The sequence below is a fragment of the Mustelus asterias genome, chromosome 19 (assembly GCF_964213995.1).
Source record: "Mustelus asterias chromosome 19, sMusAst1.hap1.1, whole genome shotgun sequence".
NCBI classification, from domain to species: Eukaryota; Metazoa; Chordata; class Chondrichthyes; order Carcharhiniformes; family Triakidae; genus Mustelus; species Mustelus asterias.
In genome coordinates this window covers 29,686,007-29,706,812 of record NC_135819.1, presented here as the reverse complement: position 1 = coordinate 29,706,812, position 20,806 = coordinate 29,686,007, and the positions used below count along the sequence as shown (strand labels likewise).

The 20,806-nt window shown below is 42.9% G+C and overlaps 1 protein-coding gene across 2 annotated transcripts in view; it reads right to left on the bottom strand.

Moving 5' to 3' along the window:
* Positions 1-2,465: 2,465 nt before the first annotated feature.
* The window catches only part of cep83 (centrosomal protein 83), a 65,856-nt gene continuing 47,515 nt past the window's right edge, over positions 2,466-20,806 (bottom strand). For both annotated transcript variants that reach the window (XM_078235225.1, XM_078235226.1), the window contains 2 exons: positions 17,779-17,965; positions 2,466-5,371 (listed from right to left, as the gene is read on the bottom strand). In XM_078235225.1, coding sequence (XP_078091351.1) covers positions 5,270-5,371; positions 17,779-17,965 — 289 coding nt within the window. In that variant the 3' untranslated portion in view covers positions 2,466-5,269. The remainder of the gene's footprint in view (positions 5,372-17,778; positions 17,966-20,806) is intronic.

The window sequence follows — 20,806 nt, the reverse complement described above, 5'->3', positions numbered from 1 at the left end:
GATGCAGCAAGACACCTCTGCTTTTATATTCTATCCCCCTTGCGATATAGGCCAACATCCCATTTGCCTTCTTGATCACCCCTGTTGCACCTGCAGACTGGGTTTTTGCGTCTCATGCACAAGGACCCTCAGGTCCCTTTGCACAGTAGCATGTTGTAATTTTTTTCCATTTAGATAATAATCCAATTTGCTATTATTTCCTCCAAAGTGAATAACCTCACATTTGTCAACGTTGTACTCCATCTGCCAGATCCTTGCCCACTCACTCAACCTGTCTAAATCTCTCTGCTTATCAATATCCCTTGGTAGACTATTTTCCTTTCCCACCTTGGTATCATTGGCTATAGCTACCAAACCTTTGGTCCCTGCATCCAAGTCAGATATAGATGATAAACAGTTGAGGCCCCAGTACTGATCCTTGTGACATTCCAATTGTCACAGCTTGCCAACCCAGGCTTGGGCTCCTGGTCTCATCTCTCCTGTAGATCATAAACAGGCTTGCTGCACTCTCTCCCAGATTATTTCACAATAAATCTGTCTGTGAGGTTCATGATGCATTTAAAATACGTAACCCAATCCTATAATGGCTTCCTATGGACTCGCCCCCTCTCAGAGCCCATCTACGTGACAACATGAATCACATTGGCTTTGTATCCAGGTAGAAATACTAATTACCCATCCTTTGGAGTCCCAATCCCATTCTATCTTCAAATTAAGTAGACAGTTTTAAACAGAACTGTTTCCAAAACATCACATTCCTAACAATTCCCTAGGACTTGGAGACTATTCACATCAGCACAGGTGCCTTGGTCATTGTTCACGAGTTTGAATATCTTGCACTTTCCCAGTAAGATACCTAGGCTCCCCCTTTAATCTAAACATGCAAATCACTCAAGAGATCACAGGACCCCCTTCAGTCCTCCATTTTATCCTATATTGAAGAGACATCCCAAACTATAACAATCTTATAAAACCTTGCATTTGTAACAATGGGACCTTTAAGATACAATCAGAGCAGTATAATACCTGAAGTGTAACAGATAGGGAGGAACAATGATTTTGCCTTGATGCCAAAACAATTGGTCCGCAAGAGAAACTTGGTGACTGTGGCTCATTTATACTATCAAAGCATTTGAAAATATTCCTGTACCCTGTAAACCAAATAATTCTCGGTGACAAGACAGATCCTTGGTCATGCTACTAGAACTTCCAGAAGCAGTGATTAACCTTTGCAAATAGCAATGGTTAGTTAACCTTCTGGGAGAATTATGCATCTACCTTGAGAAGGAATTCACCAATGAAATTTCACACTAAGCCACCCCACCTTTATCATTAACACGTAAACATCCATGTAGAATATGCTCCACAGCTACCATTATGTTTACAATCATTCTAAATTACACACTTATTGTACTCTATGTTGCATCAAGTAAATGAACATTTTTGTTTGATGCAAATGTGATGGAGTTTACTGCAAAATAGATACAAGGGTATGTTGTGGGTGTTGATTGAAGAATCTGATCTCACCGTACATATCACACCAGGAGTTGGGTGAGTTGAGCATTTGGCAGCTAAGCTTCAGTCTCAAATTCAAATAGATCAGGTGGACCTGTTGTCCTGATCTCAGTCGCTATCTTCCCACCAATTAGGGGTCTAAAGTTCTAAAGTGGTCTTTAATGGATCTTTCTAACACTTTGCCCACTCCTGCCGCATTATTCAAACTGTTTGCCTTAGAGACAGTTTTCAGAATTCCATAATCCGGTGTGATCACATGTTCAGATTGACAGTGAAACCTTCAATGGGATTGTAATATCCGTTTTATAAACAGAGACACATGAATACAACACACAAACACAGACAAGTATTGAAATGTCAATGTTTTTTCCAAAGTCACTGTATAGTCATACCAATTAAGAATTTAATTTTTGACTTGTACAAAAACAGTTATCAGAGCGTTAGGAATAATTAGGAATAATAACCAGCATCTGCAATAAATTGTTTTTATTAGGAATAATAATTTATTTTTAAAAAGCTCAAAATAAAATGGTGAGTGACAAACATGTTAAAAAATGATTTGACACAAGTTAAGAATAAATTAAAATGTCAAATTTGGAACAATTATGTATTTAAAAATGAAAATATAATGACTCGATAACACTGCTGCTTCTGTTCTTGCAAGGGCTTTCTGCCTGTGCCAATATGTATTAACCACAGAATGCAGGCCCTAGATTATGTGCTTGCAGCTTAATTAATGCAAATATTTGCAGACACACCACAACATAATTCAGTAGTTGTAGAAATATAAAGAAAGCTGACAAAGCATCTCAAAGTAATTTTTAAAATGCATCCAGACAGGCACACGCATCATCACCACAATCAAATAGAGAACATTCCTGAATTTGCAATGCTTTTGTTCATTAAAATTGCATTTGATCCTCTGTAGAAATTCCATAATACTCCATTATCCACTTTGAAAGTTTATTTAAAAGTTTATTTATTAGTCACAAGTAGGCTTACATTCACACTGCAATGAAGTTACCATGAAAATCCCCTAATCGCCACACTCCAACGCCTGTTCGGGAGAATTTAGCATGGCCAATGCACTTAACCAGCACGTCTTTTGGACTGTGGAAGGAAACCAGAGCACCCGGAGGAAACCCATGCAGACACAGGAAGAATGTGCAAGCTCCACACAGACAGTGACCCAAACTGGGAATTGAACCCGGATCCCTGGCGCTGTGAGGCAGCAGTTCTAACCACTGTGCCACGGTGCCGCAGAAAACTTAAACAGAGCAATGTTTCCCTGCATACTGCTGGAGATTTGAGCTTTGGCGAAAGAGCTTTGATTTCTTGTTAGGCTACATTCATAAACTAGACTACTACTGTGGGTTCATATGTGTTGTGTTATGGCTCCATGGTTTGCAGGAACAATTTGATTTAGCCAGGAATCTGCAAGGTGGTGCCTTTTTGCTTCAAGCTAACTTAAACAAGTCGAGGAATAAGCAAGTTTTATTCCAGTTAAAAACTCACTTTACTCCCTTTCAACTCTCCTCCATTCCATCTAACTCCCATTGTTTTAGATTTGGGAATTATAAAAATCTCTTCAGCATTCACTGAACATCTGGAATCTGATCTTCTTCCTTTTTTGTTTCAATTATAATTTCAAAGGCCCTTTTTGAACTTCCTGATGCAAAGTAAACAGAACCAAACAAGTTTAGTAAAGCTGGCAAAAAGGGCGCAGAATTCCAAAAATGAAGCTTGACCACTACTCTGAAAGAGAAAATAAATTCATATTTTGGGTGGGACAGTTTTTCTGCTACGATGAAAGTTAACACATGAGACAAAGTCCCAGCTTTCCTTAGAAAAGCCACAGCAAAGGAACAATGGGGACAGGAGGCAACCTCTACTCCATTTCACCATTCAACCAACATCATAGCTCATCTGTATCTCAATTCAATTTTCTTGCCTCTACTCTGTTTTCTTTGATATTCATATCAACCAAAATCCATTGAAATCTATCAGTGACCGAGCAAATTATTATTCAGACAACGTCAACAGGTATTGGGCACGGGGAGGGGTAAGTGAGTTTTAGGTTTTACTATCTTCAGTGTGACTGAACTTCGAGTGGTGATCATCAAAATGTGGAAAAGGGCAACTCCTATTCTTACACAGCAAACACCCAAAATGGTTAAATAATCAACTCATCAAAGGCCATTGTTGCGTAGATCACAAATGCTCGAGAGTTGGGAGACTCTGAATTGAGTAAGGTGTGGGGATTAAGGAAACAGAACTGGAAGTATAGGAAAGTACCCATAACATCCCAGGTATGCAATATATTTTCAGAGCTCCATATTATAAATTCAAAAATTACCTTTTCTGCAGCATATAACTGAATAAACAGATCATTGTCAAGTTGGCAGACTGAAATTAGTGGGTACTGTAAGGATCAGTGCTTGGGACCCAGCTATGCACTAATTTCGATGTTTGCTGGTGACACAAAACTTGGTGGGAATGAGTTGCGAGGGGGATGCAAAGAGGCTTCGAGGGGATTTAGACAAATGAGTGGGCAAGCGCATGGCCAATGGAATATAACATGGAAAAATGTGAACTTCTTCATATAGGTAGGAAAAACTGAAATGCAGTGTATTTCTTAAATGGGAGAGATTGGGAAGTGTTGATGTCCAAAGGGACCTGGGTGTCACTGAAAATTAACATTCAGGTGCAACAAGCAAGGCAAATGGTATGTTAGCCTTTATTGCAAGGGGATTGGAGTGCAGGAGTAAGGAAGTCATGTTGCAGTTGTTAAAAGAGTCTTAGTGAGACTACACTTGGAGTACTTTGCGCAGTTTTGGCCTCCTTACCTAAGAAAGGATATTCTGGGCACAAGGAGTGCAATGAAAATTCACCAGACTAATTCCTGGTATGGCAGGATTGAGGAAAAATTAAGGAGCTTTCTCTAGAATTTAGCAAAATGAGGGATGATCTGATTGAAGTTTATACAGGGTAGATGCAGGAAGAATGTTTCCCCTGGCTGAGGGGGTCGAGAACCAGGGGACACAGTCTCAGAATAACAGACAGGCCATTTAGCACTGAGATGAGGAGGAATTCCTTCACTCAGAGGGTGAGTTCTTTGGAATTCTCTACCATAGAGAGCTGTGGAGGCTCAGCCACTAAGTATGTTCAAAGCAGAGGTCAGGAGATATCTTGATACCAATGACATCAAGTGATATAGCGCTGCAGGAAGAAGGCATTGAGGTAGATCAGCTCTGATCTACTTAAATGGCGGAGTAAGCTCGAGGAGCTGAATGGCCTTCTCTCACATCTATATTCTGAATATAGACTTCCCAACAAGCTGTCACTGTTTCGTCTTCCTTTGAACTTCTACAAGTGCAGAATCATCAGAAAAATGGCAGAATGTCTCCTTAACAATATCATCACTAAGTTTTGCACACGAGATAGAAATGTGGGGAAATGACTGTAGACTCTTTGTGAGATATCATTACAGTTCAGCCAATCTACATACTGCAGTGCACATAGAATCAAATCAGAACTTTTTCAAGGCACAAGAAGCTATTTGTAAAAACACTGTGATGTGTTATGTAAACATGCTATGTATAGCTTGCTCAACCTGTGGAGAATTCTTTCCAAATTCAAAACTGTGCAATAGTTGGCACCAAATAAATGATCGCAAGTCAAGAAGAGCAGAATTAATCCAAAGATTTTTGAAGTCTCATACAAAGTGCATCCTCACATGGCCGTGAACATCCGATCAATCGAGAGCACCAAGCTCCTGTAACTGCTGCTTCTGATTAGTCTCCAGTTCCTCTAGTCGCTTGCGGAGCAGACACAGCTCTCTTTGATGCTGCTCTTCCTTAAAGGGAAAATGTCATGCAATTTTTAAAAAGTGTACAATTATAAAACATTGATTAAGACCTTCAAAAGATGATGTAATTAAGCTTTATTGTGCTTAAATAGTCATCTAAATCAATTAGCTCACTAAAAGAACTAAAAGTACCTACTCCAATTTGGGACAAATGACACCTTCACATACAGTCTCAACTTTAGGAAACTACCATTCAGTAATGCCACATTACGTAGGAGGTTAACTAGACAGAAAAACACATTTCAGGGATGCCCGCTTTCCTAAATACTACCTCCACTTTCAAAACTGGCAAGAGATTTTTGCTAGCCAAGGATTTTAAGGGATATGAAGCAAAGTTGGTTAACTGGGTTGAAGTGCAGATCATTAAGTCATCAAGGCTGATCCATACCTCCATCAGGAGCTAAATGGCTTACTCCCATTCCCACATTCCTATCGCCGAAACGTGATCTTCCCTTTCCTGCACTATATGAAAGTGGCCTCTCTCCTCAAAGTTACGTTCAATCTGTTTAAGCACCAATAGGCAGCATAAATATCAACAAGAACTTCACAAACCAATCCCAACATGCCTGAATAAATGTAAGAAACAAGACTTGGTGAATAAATATTTCCTTTATAAACCAAATGAACTATTAACTTGCTTTAAGCTGCAGGGAATATTTGTATAATGTGTTTCACTTAATAATGGCTGATGACCATCAATCCCAAGAGTCACTTTCTCTTGTATAACAAACAACTCAAGCAATGATTTAACAAGCATAAACGTCAGATATCTACCTCTTCTGCCACATGCAGGGTGACCTCTCAAAACAACTCCTTACTCCTTTGGGAACATTGGAACTCCATAAGAAATAATCGCAGGAATTGGGCACGAAGGCAGCCACAGTTCTCCCCCCTATCCCCCAACTCCCATTTTTAATCTTGACTCCAATCTTCCATCCAATCCCTCGGTTCCATTAGAATCCAAACATCTATCGATCTCAGCCATAAATAAACTGGGGTAGCTCTCTGGGGTAGACCTAGCTCGCATTAAGTTGATCTTTCTCTACACCCTAGCTACGTCTGTAACACTACATTCTGCACTCATTTCCTTCTCTATGAATGCTTTGTTTGTGTAGCGCGGAAGAAACAATACTTTTCACTGTATACTAATACATTTAACAATAATAAATCAAATCAAAAATCTGAAATGGAGCAATTTCTCAACCCTGAATGACCCTATACTCTCTGGAGTTTTAGATGAATGAGAAGATGATCTCATTGAAACATGTAAGATTCTGAGAAAGTCTCCCCTTGACTGGAAAGTCTTATTCTGAGACTATTCATTACCTTAACCCTAGATTCGCCTGCCATTGGAAGACAACATCTCAGCATCTACCCTGCCAAACTCTCTTAGAATACTACCGGAGCACCCGGACGACAGTTCAACAGATCCTCCCCCGATCTCCTCCCGCCCAAAGAGCATTTACGACTGCTCTTAAAAACTCATAACTTCTGCACTGCAGAGTAAAGCCCTTTCTATGGTGAAAATAGCGTCTGTTTAAACTCAGCATTGAGCTGAAATGATCTGCTGAGTCTGGATTTCCCATTGGTGAGTCAAATCCCAGCCCCTTTCTCTGACTGGTGAAAATGGGATCTGTCAGAAATGTGTGTAGGACATCTTTTTCCATGACTTGGTGAAAACCTGAGCCCAGGGATCTGCAAAGGGCCATCAATGGTATGCGGAAGAGAAAGTGGTAGATAGGGTATAATCAGGGGTAAATGGAAGTTATGCACTTTTGCATGAAAGAAGGTCAAGCATATTGTTTTAAAACAGTACCAAACGCATGAAATGTTGGTGTTGAGAGATTGTTTGTCCCTGTACATGACACATAGAAGGTTAACATGTAGGTACAGCAAGCAATTAGAAGGCAAATGGTATGTTGGCATTTATTGCAAAGAGGGCTGAAGTACAAAAGTGAGAAAGTCAACAATTCAGGAAAGTCAGGGGGCAGAGTTGAATATGGTTGCCATCACAAAGGAGAAAGTGCTAGAGAAACTAAAAGGTCTGAAAATTGATAAATCTCCGGGCCCAGATGGGCTACATCCTAGAGTTCTAAAGGAGATAGCTGAAGAAATAGTGGAGGCGTTAGTTATGATCTTTCAAAAGTCACTGGAGTCAGGGAAAGTCCCAGAGGATTGGAAAATCGCTGTTGTAACCCCACTGTTCAAGAAGGGAACAAGAAAAAAGATGGAAAATTATAGGCCAATTAGCCTAACCTCAGTTGTTGGCAAAATTCTAGAATCCATCGTTAAGGATGAGATTTCTAAATTCTTGGAAGTGCAGGGTCGGATTAAGACAAGTCAGCATGGATTTAGTAAGGGGAGGTCGTGCCTGACAAACCTGTTAGAGTTCTTTGAAGAGATAACAAATAGGTTAGACCAAGGAGAGCCAATGGATGTTATCTATCTTGACTTCCAAAAGGCCTTTGACAAGGTGCCTCACGGGAGACTGCTGAGTAAAATAAGGGCCCATGGTATTCGAGGCAAGGTACTAACATGGATTGACGATTGGCTGTCAGACAGAAGGCAGAGAGTTGGGATAAAAGGTTCTTTCTCAGAATGGCAACCGGTGACAAGTGGTGTCCCGCAGGGTTCAGTGTTGGGGCCACAGCTGTTCTCTTTATATATTAACGATCTAGATGACGGGACTGGGAGCATTCTGGCCAAGTTTGCCGATGATACAAAGATAGGTGGAGGGGCAGGTAGTATTGAGGAGGTGGGGAGGCTGCAGAAAGATTTAGACAGTTTAGGAGAGTGGTCCAAGAAGTGGCTGATGAAATTCAACGTGGGCAAGTGCGAGGTCGTACACTTTGGAAAAAAGAATAGAGGCATGGACTATTTTCTAAACGGTGACAAAATTCATAATGCTAAAGTGCAAAGGGACTTGGGAGTCCTAGTCCAGGATTCTCTAAAGATAAACTTGCAGGTTGAGTCCGTAATTAAGAAAGCAAATGTAATGTTGTCATTTATCTCAAGAGGCTTGGAATACAAAAGCAGGGATGTACTTCTGAGGCTTTATAAAGCACTGGTTAGGCCCCATTTGGAGTACTGTGAGCAATTTTGGGCCCCACACCTCAGGAAGGACATACTGGCACTGGAGCGGGTCCAGCGGAGATTCACACGGATGATCCCAGGAATGGTAGGCCTGACATACGATGAACGTCTGAGGATCGTGGGATTATATTCATTGGAGTTTAGGAGGTTGAGGGGAGATCTGATAGAAACTTACAAGATAATGAACGGCTTAGATAGGATGGACGTAGGGAAGTTGTTTCCATTAACAGGGGAGACTAGGACGCGGGGGCACAGCCTTAGAATAAAAGGGAGTCACTTTAGAACAGAGATGAGGAGAAATTTCTTCAGCCAGAGAGTGGTGGGTCTGTGGAATTCATTGCCACAGAGGGCTGTGGAGGCCGAGACGTTGAGCGTCTTCAAGACAGAAATTGATAAATTCTTGATTTCTCGAGGAATTAAGGGCTATGGGGAGAGAGCGGGTAAATGGAGTTGAAATCAACCATGATTGAATGGTGGAGTGGACTCGATGGGCCGAATGGCCTTACTTCCGCTCCTATGTCTTATGGTCTTATGGTCTTACTACCTGTTTCAATGAGGTCACCTTCTCATTCATCTAAAACTCCAGTGACCACAAGGTAATTCTTAACCTCTTCTCATAAGACAAACCTTTTATCCCAGGGATCAATCTAGTGAACCTTTGTTGTGCCCCCTGTAAGGAAATGATATCCTACCCTGGGTTGAGAGATCAAAACCACATGCAGCACCCCAGCTGTGATGTCACCATTGTTCTATACAAATGCAGCAAGACTTTCTCACTTTTGTACTTCAGCCCTCTTTGCAATAAATGCCAACATACCATTTGCCTTCTAATTGCTTGCTGTACCTACATGTTAACCTTCTATGTGTCATGTACAGGGACAAACAATCTCTCAACACCAACATTTCATGCGTTTGGTACTGTTTTAAAACAATATGCTTGACCTTCTTTCATGCAAAAGTGCATAACTTCCATTTACCCCTGATTATACCCTATCTACCACTTTCTCTTCCGCATACCATTGATGGCCCTTTGCAGATCCCTGGGCTCAGGTTTTCACCAAGTCATGGAAAAAGATGTCCTACACACATTTCTGACAGATCCCATTTTCACCAGTCAGAGAAAGGGGCTGGGATTTGACTCACCAATGGGAAATCCAGACTCAGCAGATCATTTCAGCTCAATGCTGAGTTTAAACAGACGCTATTTTCACCATAGAAAGGGCTTTACTCTGCAGTGCAGAAGTTATGAGTTTTTAAGAGCAGTCGTAAATGCTCTTTGGGCGGGAGGAGATCGGGGGAGGATCTGTTGAACTGTCGTCCGGGTGCTCCGGTTTCCTCCCATAGTCCAAAGATGTGCGGGTTAGGTTGACTGGCCATGCTAAAATACTCCTAAGTGTCAGGAGGACTGGCAGAGTAAATACATGGGGTTATGGGGATAGGGCCTGGGTGAGACTGTGGTTGGTGAACACTTGATAGACCGAATGGCCTCCTTCTGCACTGTAGGGATTCTATGATTCTAAGTCAAGTTGGAAAGTTATTTAAATGTCCAGCCCTTTAAAAATTGAAGAAAAACAATCTGTGTCAGAAGATAAAAAACTCAAGCTGTAAAGTTTTTAAAATCTCCAACATTATTCTTTTTTTAAAGGTTGCATGTGTCAGTGAGAGTAGAAATAAATCTGTTCCAGCAATTACAATAGCTGTTTTTTGGCATAACCCTAAGGGCTATTATTATAAATACTTGGTTGTGTTCCACAAACTGCCACAGCAATCACCTGTTCCCCATATATCTGAGAGAGATATGGGAACACCATAATACATCTGCTGCTTTTGTCTTTCCAGGTGGTAGAGATCACAAGTTTGGAAGGTGCTGTCAAGGGAACCATGGTAAGTTTTGCAGTACATCTTGTACCTGGTACACACCGCTGCATTGGTGACGATGGGAGTGAATATGGTGGATGGGGTGTCAATCAAGTTGGCTGCTTTGTCCTGGATGATGTTGAGTTTTGTTGGAGCTGCACTCATCCTGGTAAGTACAGCATATTTCATCATACTCCTGATTTGTGCCTTGTGGATGGTGGACAAGCTTTGGGGAGTCAGGAGGTAAGTTACTTTCTGCAGAATTCCCAGCCTCTAACCTGCTCTCATAGTTCAGTGTGTGGTCAATGGTAATCCCCAAGATGTTAATAATTGGGGATTCAGTGATGGCTAGATTCTCTCTCATTGGAGATGGTCCTTGCCTAGCACTTATATGATATTATGTTATTTGTCACTTATCAACCCAAGCCTGAATGTTATCCAGGTCTTGCTGCATACGGACATGTATCTGACGAGTCGCAAGTGGTGCTGAACACTGTGCAATCATTAGTGAATATCGCCACCCACTTCTGACCTTATGAAGGAAGGAAGGTCATTGATGAAACAGCTGAAGATCATAGAATCACAGAAACCCTACAGTGCAGATGATTAGGCCTTGGACACTATCCTGAGGAACTCCTGCAGTGATGTTCCAAGACTGAGATGACTGACCACCAACAAGCACAGCATCTTCCTTTCTGCTAGGACGGTGGTAAAGAGGGTAATGATGGCAGTGCAGGAAGGAATTGCAAATTGCAAATTGCTGTTTTCTAAATGACTTGCAATCTGTGCAGAATGTAGTCAAGAACAAAGAACAATACAGCACAGGAACAGGCCCTTCAGCCCTCCAAGCCTGCGCCACTCATGTGCCCAACTAGACCATTCTTTTGTATCCCTCTATTCCCAGTCTGTTCATGTGGTTATCTAGATAAGTCTTAAACGATCCCAGTGTGTCCGCCTCAATCACCTTGCTTGGCAGTGCATTCCAGGCCCCCACTACCCTCTGTGTAAAATACGTCCCCCTGACATCTGTGTTGAACCTTGCTCCCCTCACCTTGAACCCGTGACCCCTTGTGTTCGTCACCTCTGACCTGGGAAAAAGCTTCCCACTGTTCACTCTATCTATGCCCTTCATAATTTTATACACCTCTATTAGGTTGCCCCTCATCCCCCGTCTTTCCAGGGAGAACAACCCCAGTTTACCTAATCTCTCCTCATAGCTAAAGCCCTCCATACCAGGCAACATCCTGGTAAACCTTCTCTGTACTCTCTCCAAAGCCTCCACGTCCTTCTGGTAGTGTGGCGACCAGAACTGGACGCAGTATTCCAAATGTGGCCTAACCATCGTTCTATACAGCTGCAACATCATATGCCAACTTTTATATTCTATGCCCCGTCCAATAAAGGCAAGCATGCCATATGCCTTCTTCACCACCCTCTCCACCTGTGCTGCCACCTTTAAGGATCTGTGGACTTGTACACCCAGGTCCCTCTGTGTGTCTATACTCCTGATGGTTCTGCCATTTATTGTATAGCTCCCCCTTACATTAGATCTACCGAAATGCATCACTTCGCATTTATCTGGATTAAATTCCATCTGCCATTTCTCCGCCCAATGTTCCAGCCTATCTATATCCTACTGTATTCTCTGACAATGTTCATCACTATCCGCAACTCCAGCAATCTTCATGTCGTCCGCAAACTTACTGATCATACCAGCTACATCTTCCTCCAAATCATTGATATATATCACAAACAGCAGAGGTCCCAGTACAGAGCCCTGCGGAACACCACTAGTCACAGACCTCCAACCGGAAAAAGACCCCTCCACTGCTACCCTCTGTCTTCTATGGCTAAGCCAGTTCTCCACCCATCTAGCTAGCTCACCTTTTATCCCGTGAGATTTAACCTTTTGCACCAGCCTGCCATGAGGGACCTTGTCAAACGCTTTACTAAAATCCATATAGACGAACGACATCCACGGCCCTTCCTTCGTCAATCGTTTTTGTCACCTCCTCAAAAAACTCAACCAAATTTGTGAGACATGACCTCCCTCGTACAAAACCATGCTGTCTTTCGCTAATGAGATTATTCAGTTCTAAATGCGCATATATCCTATCTCTAAGAATCTTCTCCAACAACTTCCCTACCACGGACGTCAAGCTCACCGGCCTATAATTACCCGGGTTATCCTTGCTACCCTTCTTAAATAACGGGACCACATTTGCTATCCTCCAATCCTCTGGGACCTCACCTGTGTCCAGTGAAGAGACAAAGATTTCTGTTAGAGGCCCAGCAATTGCATCTCTCGCCTCCCTGAGGAGTCTAGGATAGATGCCATCCGGCCCTGGGGATTTGTCCGTCTTAATGTTTCCTAAAAAACATAACACTTCCTCCCTTGTAATTGAGATTTTTTCTAACAGGTCAACACATCTCTCTGAGACACTACCAGTCAACATGTCCCTCTCCTTTGTGAATACTGATGCAAAGTATTCGTTTAGGATCTTACCTACTTCCTTTGGTTCTAAGCATAATTCCCCTCCTTTGTCCCTGAGAGGTCCGATTCTTTCCCTAACAACCCTCTTGTTCCTAACGTATGTATAAAATGCCTTAGGATTCTCCTCAATCCTGGCTGCCAAGGACATTTCGTGACCCCTTTTTGCCCTTCTAACTCCCTGTTTGAGTTCTTTTCTACTTTCTCTGTATTCGTCCAGTGCTCCGTCTGTTTTTAGCTGCCTGGACCTCATGTATGCCTCTTTTTTCTTTTTGATTAGACCCACAATTTCACTGGTTATCCATGGCTCCCGAATCCTACCTTTCCTATCCTTCCTCTTTACAGGCACATGCCTGTCCTGCAGTCCTATCAACTGCTGCTTAAAAGACTCCCACATGCCAGATGTGGATTTACCCTCGAACAGCCTCTCCCAATCAACAGCCACGAAATCCTGCCTAATCCGGCTGTAGTTAGCCTTCCCCCAATTCAGCACCTTACCCATAGGACAACACTCATCTTTTTCCATTACTATCCTAAAGTTTACAGAATTGTGGTCACTATTTGCCACATGTTCCCCTACTGAAACTTTGATGACCTGACCAGGCTCATTCCCCAGCACTAGGTCCAGTATAGCCCCCTCTCTAGTTGGACTGTCAACATATTGTTCCAAAGAACCTTCCTGTACGCATTTTATAAATTCTTCCCTGTCCAGGCCCCCAGCCCTAAGCGATTTCCAGTCTAGGTGAGGGAAATTAAAGTCTCCCACTACAACAACATTATTTTTTCTGCACCTGTCCAGAATCTCCTTACAGATCCATTCCTCAACTTCCCGTGGGCTGTTGGGAGGTCTGTAGTATACCCCCAGCATAGTGCGCCCTTCCTGTTCCTGAGCTCCACCCACGGGTGACTCGTTACCTGACCCTTCCATATTGTCCACCCTCTGTACCGCTGTAATATGCTCCCTAACCAGCATTGCTACTCCCCCACCTCTCCTCGCCCCTCCTCTGTCTCGCCTAAAACACTTGCACCCTGGAATATTCAGCTGCCAGTCCTGTCCTTCTTTTAACCAAGTCTCCGTTACTGCAACCACATCCAAGTTCCGCGCAAGCATTAAGGCTCTAAGCTCGTCTGTCTTGCCCGTGACGCTCCTTGCATTGAAGCAGATGCACTCCAGACCTCCAGGCCCACTGAGGTCATCCTCTCCCAGATTGCTCTTCCTCTTAGATAGCCTTGTCTTGGCCCCAACCTCGTCCCCAGCCTCTATGCTTATTGACCTATTGTTCTGATCCCCACCCCCCTGCCACATTAGTTTAAACCCACCCGAACCACACTAGCAAAACTCCCAGCTAGGATATTCATACCCCTCCAGTTTAGGTGTAACATGGCCTTCTTGTACAGGTGCCATCCTTCTTGAAGACTTCCCAGTGATCTATGTATTCAAAACCCTCCCTCCTGCACCAGTCCATTAGCCACGCGTTCAGCTGTGCAGTCTCCCTATTCCTAGCCTCACTAGCTTGTGGAACTGGGAGTAGTCCAGAGATCACTACCCTAGAGGCCCTGCTTTTCAGCCTACTACCCAACTCCCTGAATTGCTCTCTCAGGACCTCCCTGCTCTTTCTGCCTACGTCATTTGCACCAATGTGGTCAATGACGTCTGTCTGGTTACCTGTCTTTTTTAGAATGCTTCCTACCCGCTCAGAGACATCCAGGACCCCGGCACCAGGGAGGCAGACTACCATCCTGGAGTCTCGTTCACGCCCATAGAACCGCCTGTCTGTGCCTCTAACCATTTCATCCCCCACTACTATTGCTCTCCTGGTTCCCCTCTTTCCCTCTGAGCCACAGAGCCCGATTCCGTGCCAGTGACCTGGTCATCGTGGCCTACCTCTGGAGGGTCATTCCCCTATCCAAAATGGTATACTTATTTTGGAGGGGGACAACCACAGGGGATACCATCACTGACTGCTCTCTCCCCTCCTCTCTCCCGTCTGACACCCATCCCTTAATGGTAACTGGTAATTATAGACCGGTGAGCCTTACTTCTGTTGTGGGCAAAGTATTGGAAAGGATTATAAGAGATAGGATTTATAATCACCTAGAAAGGAATAATTTGATTAGAGATAGTCAACACGGTTTTGTGAAGGGTAGGTCGTGCCTCACAAACCTTATTGAGTTCTTTGAGAAGGTGACCAAAGAGGTGGATGAGGGTAAAGCGGTTGATGTGGTGTATATGGATTTCAGCAAAGCATTTGATAAGGTTCCCCATGGTAAGCTTTTGCAGAAAATACGGACACATGGGATTGAGGGTGATTTAGTGGTTTGGATCAGGAATTGGCTAGCTGTGCTTACCTCTGTGCTGAGTGATTCTATGAAAAAGTACCCCTTAAGTTAAAAGCAAAGGGTAAACTTCGACATATACACCAATGTACAAGATGCATCAACTTGCCTCTATGCTTCTTTCTTTTGATGCGAAGAGAGTAAATACCCAGCGGCTGTCCAATTTTAAGCAATTGAACTAATTTTTTTTCATCAGTCAAAGTTATCCTCCTAATCTTTGGTAACCTCTGGCCTTCACTCTAACAAACCTCCTCGGCTGCCATTTTAGGCTAAACCCACAACTATAGGATCTCAAGTACTTCTCAACCATGAGTTGAGCACCCTTCCCCATTCCTTTCTATTACCAAGGCCACTTTCCTCTATCTCTAAAACATTTCTTCTGCTGTTGTGGAAAACCTAATCTGCACGTTGTTGCCCTGGACTCCATGCCTTCCTAGCCACTCTTCTTAACAGTAAGAACATAGAACATTACAGCGCGGTACAGGCCCTTCGGCCCTCGATATTGCGCCGACCAGTGGTACCAATCTAAAGCCCCTCTAATCTACACTATTCCAATATCATCCATATGTTTATCCAATAACCACTTGAACGCTCTCAACGTTGACGAGTCCACCACTGCTGCAGGCAGGGCATTCCACGCCCTTACTACTCTCTGAGTAAAGAACCTACCTCTAACATCTGTCCTATATCTCTCACCCCTCAATTTAAAGCTATGTCCCCTCGTGCTAGCCAACACCATCCGAGGAAAAAGGCTCTCACTATCCACCCTATCTAATCCTCTGATCATCTTGTATGCCTGTAAGAAAACAGAGGGTGGTGGTTGATGGGAAATATTCATCCTGGAGTTCAGTTACTAGTGGTGTACCGCAAGGATCTGTTTTGGGGCCACTGCTGTTTGTCATTTTTATTAATGACTTGGATGAGGGCGTGGAAGGATGGATTAGTAAATTTGCGGATGACACTAAAGTCGGTGGAGTTGTAGACAGTGCAGAGGGAAGTGGTAGGTTACAGAGGGACATAGATAAGCTGCAGAGCTGGGCTGAGGGGTGGCAAATGGAGTTTAATGCGGAAACGTGGGAGGTGATTCACTTTGGAAGGAGTAACAGGAATACAGAGTACTGGGCTAATGGTAAGATACTTGGTAGTGTGGATGAACAGAGGGATCTGGGTGTCCATGTGCATAGATCCCTGAAAGTTGGCACCCAGGTTGTTAAGAAGGCGTACGGTGTGTTAGCTTTTATTGGTAGAGGGATTGAGTTTCGGAGCCAGGAGGTCATGCTGCAACTGTACAAAACTCTGGTGCGGCCGCATTTGGAGTATTGTGTACAGTTCTGGTCGCCGTATTATAGGAAAGATGTGGAAGTGTTGGAAAGGGTGCAGAGGAGATTTACCAGGATGTTGCCTGGTATGGTGGGAAAATCGTATGAGGAAAGGCTGAGGGGCTTGAGGTTGTTTTCGTTAGAGAGAAGAAGGTTAAGAGGTGACTTAATAGAGGCATACAAGATGATCAGAGGATTAGATAGGGTGGATAGTGAGAGCCTTTTTCCTCGGATGGTGTTGGCTAGCACGAGGGGACATAGCTTTAAATTGAGGGGTGAGAGATATAGGACAGATGTTAGAGGTAGGTTCTTTACTCAGAGAGTAGTAAGGGCGTGGAATGCCCTGCCTGCAGCAGTGGTGGACTCGTCAACGTTGAGAGCGTTCAAGTGGTTATTGGATAAACATATGGATGATATTGGAATAGTGTAGATTAGAGGGGCTTTAGATTGGTACCACTGGTCGGCGCAATATCGAGGGCCGAAGGGCCTGTACCGCGCTGTAATTTTCTATGTTCTTACTGTTAAGAAGAGTGGCTAGGAAGGCATGGAGTCCAGGGCAACAACGTGCAGATTAGGTTTTCCACAACAGTGGAAGAAATGTTTTAGAGATAGAGGAAAGTGGCCTTGGTAATAGAAAGGAATGGGGAAGGGTGCTCAGCTCATGGTTGAGAAGTACTCGAGATCCTATAGTTGTGGGTTTAGCCTAAAATGGCAGCCGAGGAGGTTTGTTAGAGTGAAGGCCAGAGGTTACCAAAGATTAGGAGGATAACTTTGACTGATGAAAAAAAATTAGTTCAATTGCTTAAAATTGGACAGCCGCTGGGTATTTACTCTCTTCGCATCAAAAGAAAGAAGCATAGAGGTAAGTTGATGCATCTTGTACATTGGTGTATATGTCGAAGTTTACCCTTTGCTTTTAACTTAAGGGGTACTTTTTCATAGAATCACTCAGCACAGAGGTAAGAAATTCAGCCCATCGTATCTGTGCTAGCTCTTTGAAAGCCAATTAGTCCCAATTTTCAGTTCTTTTCCCAAATGTTTCTTTTTGCTAGAAGAGTTTGCCAAAATGATCTAAACTATAAAACTAGTGATGTTCAGACAAAGCTCCTCTCACAGCAGAGCTGACAATGTGAATGAAAATTGCAACACAGAGACTACAACAGGCAATGGGTAAGATGCTCTTTCAGAGTCAGTGCTGACTTGATGAGTCAAATGGCCTCCTTCTGCACTGTATGGATTCTATGATTCTAAATGAATTCAATACAAAATTACAATTGGTAATTTTTAGAATTAGGTACCTGAATATTTACGAATGTTGCTTCTGTGCCTTGCACCAAAGTAGATGATAGAAAATTAGTCGAATTACACAGACCAGTAGTTGAAAAATTTGGTCCTAAAATGAGTCTTCGGAATTCATTGTGTCTACGCTGTAAATCCTTTAATCTTTTCTGAAGCCGCACATGATTTTCATAAGGAACATTTTGTCTGGAAAAAGAGGTGATAATTCAAAAGGTTGAACATGGTGTCCAACAGATTATAGCTTCTATGTCCCGTCCACACGATAGTCTAGATTTATTCCACACTGTTATTACTGAGACTTGTAATGCTCATGCACACAACCTGAACACAGGGAGAAAACAGTTTTCTGAAGAAATGTAGAAATGTCAATAGAAAAGTTGTAAATACTTTAATTCCCTGAGTCAGCATTAATACATCATTACATTTTGTAGTTTATTCCAAGTCTTTCATGACTATTTGTGGAGAAAGAGTATTTGGAACATTGTCTCACTTTTGAACTGTGTAAAGTGCATGGTTTGGAAGTAGTTACATGGACCATCTCCATCAGTTTGCAATGTCACCCCCTGCCTATCATAATTTCATTGGGTCTGAAGGCAAAAAAACTAGCTCTAACTCCATTATCTGCACTTTTTAACTCTCTGGCCTGTCAGCCACACTACATCTCTGTTCATCTCAGTGGTTATCTTGCCTCTACCAGCAAAGTAATGGCCTCACCACCTCCCACTCTCACTATATCCCAACACCTACCTTCACAATAGTCCATAGACTACCTGCTATCTAACCAATCTGCTTGGCTACCACAAGATCTGGCTTGAGCACTTCAGGCACTTCAATCTACCCCTCTCTATGACCAAATCCTATTACTTCAGGAATATTCCAGAAGGAAATCCATAGCTCCCCTCTTCAAAGCAAACCTTCCTCCTCTATTATCTCTGCTTCTATGTAAGAAAACTCATGGACTTTTTTCTTTCCAATCAAGGTTATTCCTTGGCTGCTTCGCCTCACACAGAATTGTTACAGTGCAGGAGAAGGCCATTGAGCCCATTGGGTTTACACCAGCTCTCCCAAATAAGCAACTCACCCAGTGCCATTCCCCTGCTTCTCTGTGTAACTCGGCACATTCTTCCTTTTCAGATAAGTCTAATTCCCTTTTGAATGTTTCTTGACCGTTTCAGAGTAGAAACAGTTTATTTCCTTAACTACCTAGGCCAGGTCCCTCTTGCCTTTAAATACCACTATCAAAACTCCTCTCAACCTTCTTTTCACCAAGGGAAACAGTCTTAACTTCTCCAATGTATCTTCATAACTGAAGTTTATCATCCCTGGAACCATTCTCGTGAATCTTTTCTTCACTCTCTCCTCACATAGCCCAAAGCCCTCACATACTTCCTAAAATGCGACACCCAGAACAGCACGCAATACTCCAGCTGAGGCCAAACTAGTGATTCACACAAGCTCAACATAAGCTCCTTGTTCTTGTATTCTATGCGCTTATTAATAAAACCCAAGATACTGTATGCTTTACTAACTGTTTTCTCAACTTGTCCTGCCACCTTCACTGTTTATGCACATATTTATCTGGTCCCTCTCCTTTCTCCCTCCCATCAATCTCCTACCCAACTGCATTTCAAAACTTTTAGTCTTTTACCGCCCCCCTCCGCCATCCATCAATCAAACTCATTTCTACCACATATTCAATCACGTTTCCCCAATCTTGCACACACGACCAGCCACCCTCGAGCTCCCTTTCAATCTAGGTCCGAATTATTTATACCTCCCTTTCATTCTTGCTGTTGCTGCCAATCTCACCATGACTTTTGATGTTTACAACCCATACAAAACTAACTTTGATCCATCGGGAAATGCTCACCCTTGAATGTCACCAATGTTATTTGTAATCTGCTCTTTTATTCCCCCAACATTATCGAAGATATCATTGTCATCCAACTAAATTCTTCCCTCTCTATCAACCACCAATTAAATCCCTCCAGACCAGATTCTTCAGCTTGTTGAAATTGGTCACAGTCAATAAAGTCATCCTGCATCCTTGTGACTGAAATTTGCTGCCTTTCTGGTGTTTTTGCTACTGTTGACCAATTTACTCTTCACCATTGGCATTGTCATTGGTACCACGGTCTCGCAGTTCCATTCGCCCCGTCCTGGGTAAGCAGTACACCTCTTTGCTATCTCTTCCCTACATTATAATACTGATTACATTTCAAAAATGTTTCACTGGCTGCAAAGTAGGTTGGGACATCCTGAGGGTGTGAACAGAAATGAAAATCCTTTCATTCTCTCCTTACCATAGCCATAACAGTACCTTCACTGAGCTTCAGGGTTCTATCCTTAGTGCTGGCTAATGCATTATATAGATGCTATTCCAGATGATCATCCATAAGCATGAGTTCAGTTTCCACAAGCATTATGACAGCAACAAACGCTACTCTCTCTTTAACCACCATAAACTCCAGATTTCCTGTCCTACTACCCAGCATCCCGATCAGCATTACACAACCTTCCTACACCACAAACTGACTCTAGCCTGCCAGACTGACTGCCCTGGCTGAAAAAGCCAGCAGTGCAGATCCTCAGCAATGTTTGACAATGAGATCAATTTTCAATCTCAAATCCAATTCTTTGACAACACCATTTTACCCCACTTCTCAATCCATGGTCCACTTACACCTTTCTCTTCCTCTACAGCTGAAACACTGATCAACTGTATTCCACAACCCAGTTTCTGCCGCTTCCTCTTTTTTAAAACAATCCAAGTTTCTTTTGACTTTGAGCGGAAAGTTATGGTCACTGGGCGAGGGAAATTGAGTTGGAAGCAGAAGCATATAGAGGAACTGGGAACCAGATTTTTTACTGAGAATCTCATTTCAGGTTCTGCGGGTTGTGTCGCCAAACTAGTAAATCTATATGAGCCACACAAAGTATTAAATATATAAAAGCAGAATGGGTACCAGAGCTTCAGAATATAGAATTTTGAGGGGTTAATCGAGGTACTTACAATGTTGGAAGGAT